The sequence below is a fragment of the Oncorhynchus mykiss genome, chromosome 19 (genome assembly GCF_013265735.2).
Source record: "Oncorhynchus mykiss isolate Arlee chromosome 19, USDA_OmykA_1.1, whole genome shotgun sequence".
Lineage (NCBI taxonomy): Eukaryota > Metazoa > Chordata > Actinopteri > Salmoniformes > Salmonidae > Oncorhynchus > Oncorhynchus mykiss.
Genome location: NC_048583.1, coordinates 31,795,856 through 31,807,663, shown reverse-complemented (window position 1 = coordinate 31,807,663; position 11,808 = coordinate 31,795,856). Strand labels below are relative to the sequence as shown.

General features: G+C 43.3%; 1 protein-coding gene across 1 annotated transcript; it reads right to left on the bottom strand.

Annotated features, from left to right (window-relative positions):
- Positions 1 to 416: 416 nt before the first annotated feature.
- On the bottom strand, positions 417 to 10,338 carry hhipl1 (HHIP-like 1). Its single transcript, XM_021573916.2, has 11 exons — positions 9,684 to 10,338; positions 7,251 to 7,637; positions 6,742 to 7,001; positions 6,113 to 6,256; positions 5,773 to 5,919; positions 5,380 to 5,561; positions 4,845 to 4,971; positions 2,932 to 3,077; positions 2,626 to 2,707; positions 1,690 to 1,772; positions 417 to 1,391 (listed from the first exon to the last, which is right to left on the bottom strand). The coding sequence occupies exons 1-11, from the start codon at positions 9,972 to 9,974 to the stop codon at positions 772 to 774; spliced, it is 2,469 nt and encodes an 822-aa protein (XP_021429591.2). The 5' UTR covers positions 9,975 to 10,338; the 3' UTR covers positions 417 to 771.
- Between the last annotated feature and the right edge of the window lie 1,470 nt (positions 10,339 to 11,808).

Sequence of the window (11,808 nt, the reverse complement as noted above, 5' to 3'; positions counted from 1 at the left end):
CCAAGATTACTGCACCCAAAATGAGTACTGGCACCTATTTCAGTCCAAGTCAAGCACTGCCAATAGGTTATGATGATGTTGTTGGACGAATGTTGTTAGGAGCATATTTTTATCCCAGTCATCTAATTAATTCAGACATATTTCCTGCCTAGTCATGACATCAGTCCTCAATGTTTCAGACACCAGAACCAAGCAGGGTGACTTGGACAAATAGGCTAGCCTGAAGTGTGGAGTCAGTCCACACCGAAGACAGAAATGGAGTGATGTTCCGTTTGGATTCCAGGCTTAAAATTGGCAGTTTTTCCTTTGCCTGTGACTTTCCCTGTTAATCCTCTCCTGTCATTCCACCCTATTCCCTCTTCCCCTTTCTCTCTTTCTCACTATGCTTTTTCCATGTCAAATGAGCACATAACTTGTGAGTCTGTATGGAGCATTTATTTCAGTATGTGATCATGAGAGAATATTAAATAACCTGGTATTCATTCTCCTTATACAGTATATTCATTCATTTACTGTTTTAGATTCATTTCCTTTAGAGAAAGCATTGTCTTACATTAGCAAAGTCTAACATTTTAATTATAAAACCTTTAAGACTTTAACGCAGCAATTAAATCAGCATTACATTACCTTAATGAAAAGAGGTAGACCTACAAGTGCCAACATCGACAACAATTAGACAAAAGTTAGACAGCAATATGCCTTGGTTTTAGTTACAATCACTTAGGCCACAGTCACAAATAAATTCAATCACCTCTCAATCGACTCTCATTTCTAGGCATCAACGTAGTCTGAGTTCCCGCATATCACCCCTGCGTCCTCGTAATGGGCACAGTTATGTATTCCTATGTCTGTGTGTTGACAGTCCAGCAGGCTCTCCTCTGTGCCCTCACACTGCACATCGTCCAGAAGAATCCGGAGACTCTTCCCTTCTCCAAACTCAGAGTGCTTGGATGCCTTCAGGGCGAATCGGAACCCCAGCTGCCGACATACCACTGCCGCGTTCTTCGTATTCCACAGGTCGTCGCACACCGTACCCCATTCACCATTGACAAAGATCTCCACCCTCCCCCGGTCGTCCCGCCCCTGCTCATCCCCCGCCAGTCTCACCGCCCCGCTCTGAGGCGCGGCTGCCGGCGCCAACCCGCTCTCCGACCGGTGCTTGCCCTTCTTTCGTCGGTTTTTCCGTCGTGTGTGCCTGGGCGGTTTGGTGGTAGTTTGAGGCAGTGTGGTGGTGACGACGGCAGCCCCTTGCTCCTTTAGAATGTCCATGAGCTCCTGAAGCCAGTTCTTGTCAGACTCTTTTACTGCGGACTCAGTGGGATGGGGTCTGACGGGCTCTTCTGGCGGGGAGAGCTTTTGATGCTTTGTCGGTAGTTCAACTCCTGATAATGCTGTGGGATAGAAGAACAGGTCAGATTTAGGATAACTACATGGACTGTCCTAATGAATAGATCGGTGAGATGAGGTTATAATTAGCATGTACGCCTATCCACAGTATAATAAAAGTGTAATATGATTGATGATGAAGTGAATAATCTAATCGAAGCAGCGAGATCTAGTGACAATCTAGATCGAGCAGCGAGATCTACTGACATACTGTAAGTGTTTGATTGAGCAAAGGGGGCTAAATATAATGAACAAAATAAAAGCAGACAGACTGAGATATATGTTGAAAGCCAGCATACTCACTTTCTTTTGGCCTGAACTTGATGAGCTTGCTCTTCACTCTGACAGGCAGTGGGTCATAGTGACATTGTCTTGGCGGTGCCCGTCTAAAAAAGACAAAATACCAAAAGTTCTCAGCTCAGCAGGGAAGAAAACTAAATCAGAGGGTGAGAAGTCAGTTTCACCCCAGTTTCATCAGCCTCTGTTGAGACTTCAACTCTCTTTTTTTTATTCGCTTTCAGCTGGTCTCCCTCCCAGAATGAGGCTGAAGGCCTATTCTTCTCTTCCCCTTTTCCAAACATTGCTGTGGTAGAGAGTAATTCATATCAGCTTCATGAGCGAGTGAGAAACAAATAACTTGACACAACAGTATAGTGCTGCAGCCAACAGAGAGCAAAAGAGAGGGTATGCAAGAAAGAGAGAGATCTTGCGGCCAAGACTGTTTAGACCTAAGTCAGTGAGAGAGAGATTTAGATAAAAGAGCATTCACACTGCTCCAACACCCTTTATTTTATTTTATGTTCGTTCTTTCTCTTTCACCTAGAAATCTGGAGAAAGGGAGAGTGAGCCGACCCCGACAGAGGGTAAGAAAATCTCAATGATCACCAAAACAGAAATAGAATGCCGTTCATCAGCAGTTATGCTATAAGAACAAAGAACACACAGAAACAGAATGTACAATGTAAATCAGATTAAGTACTACAGACAGAAAGATTATGATGCGGCACATTCTTCTGACTTAAAATAGATCAGTAATCATGAACAGATGCTTAACATGTTTTACTGATTTTGTTTTGTCTTTGTCTCTTTTTAAAAGTGTGTCTATGACGGTAATGCTAGGCTTCTGCCATCTTCAAGAGAAAAGCAGAATGCCACGACACTTTGTTTAGCCCTCACCTTACCAAACATTGTGGCAGGGTCAGGCTGTTGAAAATACAGATTGTGGCTTTAAATCCTTACCTTGAGGGATCCACCAGTTTGTAAACAACACCGGTGGGAGATGTGGCACTGGGCACTCCAGTCGACATGAAGTACAGTTCTCCTGTTCAGACAGAAAAATTAACATTTCACATAATTTGGCAATCTAGCTGGTTTCAGTGGCGATTCTCCATTGAGCATGCTTTTTAGTCCAGGACTAAACTTAATCTTGGTTTGGGAAACTGGCCTTAAATGTGTGCAGCCTAGAGATCTGATGCTTAAAAAACCTTTTCCATTGCCTGTGTGGCCATGGGCAAACAAAAATAGGTTTAATGTGACTCCTCCTACCTGCCTCGTCCTCAGCAAAGGAGATAATGTACTGGTAGTAGTTGTTTATGAGGCCAGGAAAGGCACAGGTCAAACCAATGCCCATACAGATCTCATGGTAGTTCCACTGACCCGTGTTCTTATTCTCCTGGAGGTTCATCATACGCCTATAGGGAGGAGACACTACATTAAATGTTATTTTGAATTTCTTTCATTTGCAGTATGCTTTCCTTATAGACCATATATAAAAACATAAAACACAACTTTTGAAACATAAGAAAATACACCTGCTACAGTGCATCCGGAAAGAATTCAGACCCCTTGACTTTTCCCACATTTTGTTACGTTACAGCCTTATTCTAAAATGGATTCAATCGTTTTCCCCCTTCATCAATCTACACACAATACCCCATAATGACAAAGCAAAAAACTGATTTTTAGCCATTTTTGCAAAGGTATTAAAAAAATATTCTTAACTCAGTACTTTGTTGAAGCACCTTTGGCAGCAATTACAGCCTCGAGTCTTCTTGGGTATGACGCTAAAAGCTTGGCACACCTGTATTTGGGGAGTTTCTCCCATTCTTCTCTGCAGATCCTCTCGAGCTCTGTCAGGTTCTTTGGGGAGCACCGCTGCACAGCTATTTTCAGGTCTCTCCAGAGATGTTCGATCGGGTTCAAGTCCGGGCTCTGGCTGGGCTACTCAAGGACATTCAGAGACTTGACCTGAAGCCACTCCTGCATTGTCTTGGCTGTGTGCTTTGGGTTGTTGTCCTGTTGGAAGGTGAATATTCGCCCTCAGTCTGAGGTCCTAAGCGCTCTGGAGCAGGTTTTCATTATGGATCTCCCTGTACTTTGCTCCGTTCATCTTTGCCTCAGTCCTGACTAGTCTCACAGTCCCTGCAGCTGAAAAACATCCCCACAGCATGATGCTGCCACCACCATGTTTCACAGTAGGGATGGTGCCAGGTTTCCTCCAGACGTGACGCTTAGCATTCAGGCCAAAGATTTCAATCTTGTTTTCATCAGACCAGAGAATCTTCTTTCTCATGATCTGAGAGTCCTTTAGGTACCTTTTTGCAAACTCCAAGTGGGCTGTCATATGCCTTTTACTGAGGAGTGGCTTCCGTCTGGCCACTCTACCATAAAAGCCTAATTGGTGGAGTGCTGCAGAGATGGTTGTCCTTCCGGAAGGTTCTCCCATCTCCACAGAGGGACTCTAGAGCTCTGTCAGAGTGACCATTGGGTTTTTGGTCACCTCCCTGAACAAGGCACTTCTCCCCCGTTTGCTCAGTTTAGGAAGTCTAGGAAGAGTCTTGGTGGTTCCAAACTTCTTCCATTTAAGAATGATGGAGGCCACTGTGTTCTTGGGGACCTTCAATGCTACGCACATTTTTTGGTACCCTTCCCCAGATCTGTGCCTCGACACAATCTTGTCTCAGAGCTCTACGGACAATTCCTTCGACCTCATGGCTTGGTTTTTGGTCTGACATGCACTGTCAACTGTGGGACCTTATATATAAGTGTGTGCCTTTCCAAATCATGTCCAATCAATTGAATTTACTACAGGTGGACTCCAATCAAGTTCTAGAAACAGCTCAAGGATGATCAATGGAAACAGGAAGCACCTGAGCTCAATTTTAAGTCTCATAGTAAAGGGTCCGAATACTTATGTAAATAATTTCAGGGTTTTAGATGTAATAACTTAGCCACATTTTCTAAAAACCTGTTTTCGCTTTGTCATTATGGGGCATTGTGTGTAAATTGCTAAGGATTTGTTTATTTAATCTATTTTAGAATAAGGCTATACTGTAATAACATTTGAAAAAAGTCAAGGGGTCTGAATACTTTCCGAAGGAAATGTATATGGACTCAAACATCTATAAACACTTATAGGATTGGATTGAAAACGGTGAACACGTACAGTACAGCCTTACCCGCTCATGAAGTCTCCAAATATGTACATGCCGTTCAGATTGGGGTATTCACACCCTCTGTACACATATCCGCCAGTCACAGACTTGCCCATCTTGTGAGGGTAGGCATAAATGGGGAGTACATCATCTGGAAGAGAACAGGAGGAAGAGATATAAGACGTATTTTTTAAATGAAGGAAATTGTGCAGAGCCTGTGGTTTTCCAGAAATCCTGGTTAAATTCACGGATTCCCTGCTTATTCCCACCTGAGCACTCCCCTTCTAAGCACATTATGACCCTGGAGAACGGTGTTCAATCTCTACATCCACCCTTCCAATCTCTTCCCACTCTGGTTCCATTACTGTCTAAGGATAAATAAAGTACAGTATTCAAGTTTTTTTTTTAAACAGGAAGATTTTTTTTTTAAGGAAGTCACAGAACAAAACACACTGAGACCTTCATCTCCCAGTGAACCACAGGATGCCGGCATGACAATGAGCATTGGAGTTGGTTATGCAGCACAAACTGATCTTGGATCAGGCTACAGGATTCCCACCTAGAGAGCTGTTGGCGCACAGCTTCTTGTCATAACAGGAGAAGCCCTCTTTGGCCCTCCAGCCGTAGTTCCTTCCCTTCTCTATGATGTCGATCTCCTCAAACTTATTCTGGCCCACATCCCCGCAGAAGATACGGCCCTTCCCCTCCTTCGTCAGAGGGTCCCCACGGTCCACAGAACACCTCCATGGGAGAAACAAGAACAAGTCGACCAACACAACTACTTAAGTAGCTACAACTAGATTACACTTCATTTCCAAGTTATTACTCCTTTATTCAGTGCAGTAATGTAACGTCTCGCCACACTTTTTTTTGTCAAGGTATATAAAGTGTAAGGAAGTGTAATGTTTCATGAAGTAAGCATATCGTGAAAGTGTTGAAAAAAAGGGGGCACCTCCACATGTTCCGCACCCCGTAAGCGTAGACCTCAGGGCGCGCCCCGCGCTCATGCACAAACGGGTTGTCAGAAGGGATCCTATACAGGGGACCCCTATCATTGTCATCAACATTGATACGGAGCACTTTGCCTAACAGGGCTGACCTGCAGAAGAGAGGAGTGTAAACTTGGAACATCTTTCTGCGAGTATTATTGTCTTTGCGGTTTACCTAGTAACTTATTATTAGCAACTGTGTTAATGGTACAGCTGTAACTAATTGTTAAAGAGTTATATGAGTCGATGCCATAAGATGACATCATGAATGAGAGGTCCACATATTTTTCCCTCTTCTCTCACTTGTTCTGAGCATTTCCATATTTCCCAAAGGGGTCTCCGGCCATGCCCCCGTCTCCAGTGAAAATGTACAGGTATCCATCATCAGCAAACATCACCATTCCTCCGTTGTGATTGGAAGCAGGCTCATCAACCTCCAGAATGATCCTGAGAAGGTGTTTGAGACAGAGACAGTTACGAGACAGAGAATTCAGTGCGGCAGCGCCCATCTCTCGGAGGTACAATAATTATGGAAAATATACTGCTTATCCAAGCACTTTGTTGGTGGCGGGAACTCATCTTATCCACCTCTAATGTGTAATATCTACCATGTGTTATGCACAACAGCAATAATTGTAGGCCTACTACTACACATTGGTGTAGATATATGTCCAGCTGTATGCAAAACCTATTGTACTGTAAATCCATTCCGCACCCTTTGAGTCTTCATAACAACAACAAAGCCCAACTGCCTTGGTGATGGACACCACAGCAGCCATTTTGGGGCAAGAGCACAACACAGGTTTCAACCCCAAATGGCACCTTTTCCCCTATATGATGTACTACTTTTGACCAGAGCTGCCCTTTTGGTCGAAAATAGTGTTCTATATATAGGGAATAGGGTGCCATTTGGGAGTCATCGATAACTGTACCTCTCAGATGCGTGGTCCACCTCGTTCATGTCGCCGCTGGAGACGCGGAACTCGCTGACCCTGATCCTCTCGTCGAAGCCGATCTCCACGGAGTAGTACACGTACAGCTTCCCATTGTACTTATAGTTGGGGTGAAAGGTCAGGCCCAGGAAGCCCCTCTCGTCCCCCTCCCAAGGTGACGTCAGAACAGCCTTAGTGATGTTCAGGAAGGGCTTCTCCAGCTTGGAGCGGTCAGGCAGGTACGTCCACACCAGGCCCACCTACGATATGATAAAAACTTGATTGTCCATTTACATGGAAATACATTTTGCGAGGCCAGCATACACATACAAAAAATGCCCAAAATCTATACACTATTGGCCGGTTTCCCAAACATAGATTGCGACTAGTCTCTATTCTCTATTGAAATAACTTTTTAGTTCAGGACAAGACTTAATCTGTGTCTGGGAAACCGGCACTATAATACCACAATGCAATACAACAACTCTGGAAAGTGAGCACAAACACACCTGTTCGGCTATAAAGAAGCGGTGCGTGCCATCGTTGGCGTGCACCATGGCCAGGGGGTTCCGCAGCCCGTTGGCTACTTCCTCCAGACAGAGCTGCAGGCAGCCCTCGGGGTCGGCCAGGACGTGGCCCAGGTTCTGCGTCAGCTGCTCGTTGCTGAGGAGGTGTGGGTAGCAGTAGTCTGGGTCCTCCAGCTCCAGGTGCTGGCAGAAATGGACCTGGTCCGGCTCGGCTTGGGCTAGCTGCAGGTCGTCAGAGAGCAAGGTGATGGTGGAACGGCATTTGAGCCAGAACTGAGAGCAGTAGTCAGGACACAGGCCAGGGAGGGTTCTGATGGGGGTACTGGGGTCCTCTGCATCAAAGAGGTGAGCTGCATATGGAGAGCATTCCTGAAGGAGGGGAGAAAGAAGGAAAAGGAGGAGAGAAATGTGAGGAGTGAGGGACCAAACAAACTCTTTCATTTGTACAACCCACATGTCCTGTTAGACAATCGCCTTGTTCTGTGAAGAACATACACTTTCGATTTGAGGAGATACGCTTGTTATGACAACGTGCATTTTATCATGCAGTGATTGACAAACAGCGCTACAGGACATACATTGTTAATTTGTTATTATGCATTCTATTACGCAATTATGCACTGTAATAATGCATGTCAGATCGGACTATTTTATCGCATTGGATGAATGTGCGGGTGTATAACAAGTACAGTGCCTTGCGAAAGTATTCGGCCCCCTTGAACTTTGCGACCTTTTGCCACATTTCAGGCTTCAAACATAAAGATATAAAACTGTATTTTTTTGTGAAGAATCAACAACAAGTGGGACACAATCATGAAGTGGAACGACATTTATTGGATATTTCAAACTTTTTTAACAAATCAAAAACTGAAAAATTGGGCGTGCAAAATTATTCAGCCCCCTTAAGTTAATACTTTGTAGCGCCACCTTTTGCTGCGATTACAGCTGTAAGTAGCTTGGGGTACGTCTCTATCAGTTTTGCACATCGAGAGACTGAAATTTTTCCCCATTCCTCCTTGCAAAACAGCTCGAGCTCAGTGAGGTTGGATGGAGAGCATTTGTGAACAGCAGTTTTCAGTTCTTTCCACAGATTCTCGATTTGATTCAGGTCTGGACTTTGACTTGGCCATTCTAACACCTGGATATGTTTATTTTTTCTACCATTCCATTGTAGATTTTGCTTTATGTTTTGGATCATTGTCTTGTTGGAAGACAAATCTCCGTCCCAGTCTCAGGTCTTTTGCAGACTCCATCAGGTTTTCTTCCAGAATGGTCCTGTATTTGGCTCCATCCATCTTCCCATCAATTATAACCATCTTCCCTGTCCCTGCTGAAGAAAAGCAGGCCCAAACCATGATGCTGCCACCACCATGTTTGACAGTGGGCATGGTGTGTTCAGGGTGATGAGCTGTGTTGCTTTTACGCCAAACATAACGTTTTGCATTGTTACCAAAAAGTTCAATTTTGGTTTCATCTGACCAGAGCACCTTCTTCCACATGTTTGGTGTGTCTCCCAGGTGGCTTGTGGCAAACTTTAAACAACACTTTTTATGGATATCTTTAAGAAATGGCTTTCTTCTTGCCACTTTTCCATGAAGGCCAGATTTGTGCAATATACGACTGATTGTTGTCCTATGGACAGAGTCTCCCACCTCAGCTGTAGATCTCTGCAGTTCATCCAGAGTGATCATGGGCCTCTTGGCTGCATCTCTGATCAGTCTTCTCCTTGTATGAGCTGAAAGTTTAGAGGGACGGCCAGGTCTTGGTAGATTTGCAGTGGTCTGATACTCCTTCCATTTCAATATTATCGCTTGCACAGTGCTCCTTGGGATGTTTAAAGCTTGGGAAATCTTTTTGTATCCAAATCCGGCTTTAAACGTCTTCACAACAGTATCTCGGACCTGCCTGGTGTGTTCCTTGTTCTTCATGATGCTCTCTGCGCTTTTAACGGACCTCTGAGACTATCACAGTGCAGGTGCATTTATACGGAGACTTGATTACACACAGGTGGATTGTATTTATCATCATTAGTCATTTAGGTCAACATTGGATCATTCAGAGATCCTCACTGAACTTCTGGAGAGAGTTTGCTGCACTAAAAGTAAAGGGGCTGAATAATTTTGCACGCCCAATTTTTCAGTTTTTGCTTTGTTAAAAAAGTTTGAAATATCCAATAAATGTCGTTCCACTTCATGATTGTGTCCCACTTGTTGTTGATTCTTCACAAAAAAATACAGTTTTATATCTTTATGTTTGAAGCCTGAAATGTGGCAAAAGGTCGCAAAGTTCAAGGGGGCCGAATACTTTCGCAAGGCACTGTATATGCCTTTACAAACATGCCTGTGCTAGCCAATAATGGATGATGTAATTCTGAAAACAAAACCATGTATCGACCTTTACCCGTTCTTTGCTTACCTGGCAGAGAAGGTCCTGCACGTACCCAGCACAGTTGGCATGTCCATAATTGTCGAAATTGTCCATGATCTTATAGAATTTTGCCATCAATTCCTGGTCCTTCGCTGAGTCGCAGCAGCCGAAGTTCCTGTACATTGCGCAGAACTGGAGGTCCTCTTGAGGCTTGAACGGGGGCTTGAAATCCAAGCATTGTGGGTGTAAGGACACAGGTGCTATCCAAAATCCCAACAAATATAACCCAATGAACGGCGAGTGCCTGACACGACCGAGGATATCACAAAAATACCACATTCTGCCGTTACGGGTCACCCGGTGCCATCAGAAAGTTATGCAAACCAGCGAAAAACGAGACTGCCTCCGGTTCGACTGTCCTGTGAACGCTTTGTCTCGTGTGTGGTTGGTTCACTGAACTTTGCTCTGAAGCTTTAATCATCAACGTTCGACGGGTTGCAGTCCGTTTTATTTGCAATTCCACCACGCAAAGTATCTGTCTTAAAGGCTACTTTGTTGTCCTCATGTTACACCGCAAATTATCCAGTGTTAAATCAACACTGACAGAGTTACATTTAAAATTAGTCCCGAATCTATATGGGTCCACACATTTCAGTGTTAAATTGACACACTGCTCAGTTTAAAGCCTTATTTGCATATTTCCCAGAGTGTCTTGCATTTCGAGTGAAGTTTTAGAGTTTACCACCCATGACTGTATTTGTAGTGACAGAGACATTGTTGTTGCATTCATCAAAGTTCAGTCTTTTGGTCTTCACCAAGTGAGATCCTATGTTATTTTTCAAATAAAACTATTTAACACATCCACTAAATATTTCGTGAGGCATTACTTTGAGGGCCTTGGTTAACCCTTAGCCTACAACAATTAAAATAATTTTAAAAATCTCCATCAAAATCCGTCTGTTTAAACAGAGATATGTGTTTTTTTGCATGGGCTGCTTCTCAATCCCCCGTATCCGCCGACATCACCTTCCCGCATCTGCGGTAAAAGGTGGCAAAGCTAGACTATCTGTTGTTCCATGTAGTGAATCTGTTATTCAAAACATTTCTATTGTCTAATAGCAGTAATGCCAAATTCAATGTTTCATCCAATATTTTTTTTAACATATTTTTTGATACCTTAAGGTGTCTTAAAATTCAAACAGATAAATGATCCTTGGTTTTCCCATCTTAAAACAATTCCATATGTTAGTTTAGAATGGCCCTCCCCCAGTTTAGATAGGGCTTAGATTTAGACTAATGGTTTACAGGCAACATCAGGCCTGTAAAGTAACACTATACTATCTTGAAAATTATTTCTAATTCCTGTCAGAATCCAGCCAGAATGGGGCTATTTTTATTCATCTGCATTCAGAATCACTGCCAAATTGGGAAGACTAGTACATGAGACTACCTAAACCATCTTAATGAACTTGAACAACCATTTCAGTAACGGGTGTAGAAGTCCAAGTAACAGATTGGATTTGTTTAAAAAAATGTATGCTATTTATATTTGAGTAGAATGAGATTAATTAATCAATCATTGTATATGCAAAACATAGATATTGAACTAAACAATTCAAAAACTCTACCTGCAATAGAGCATGTTGGGAAACATGGTAATGGTGGACGTGGTTTTGGTTTAACACTGGTTGTATTAACACCAACACAGGTTATTTTACACCAATGATTGTTCATTTAACACAATCAACACTAGTCGTGTTATACTGAAAAATCAACACTTGGTGATATATCCACATGAAGGGAAAGGGGGATACCTAGTCAGTTGTACAATTTAATGAATTCAACTGAAATGTGTCTTGGGACTGCCTTTAATCGACATCCACCTCATTGGCACCCGGGGAACAGTGGGTTAACTGTCTTGCTCAGGGGCAGAACAACCAATTTTTACCTTGTCAGCTCGGGGATTTGATCCAGCAACCTTTCGGTTATCCACTAGTTCCAATATGTCCATCACAAATGCCATGGATATATTGGAACTAGTGGATATATGGAGGCTTAAATATCCTGACTTAGTGAGATATATATATATGGTGGAGGCTCAATCTTATGTCATTTTCACTTGCACCAAAAATGTAAGAATTGTTGATAGGGGACAGAATGCGGTCGGCTCATC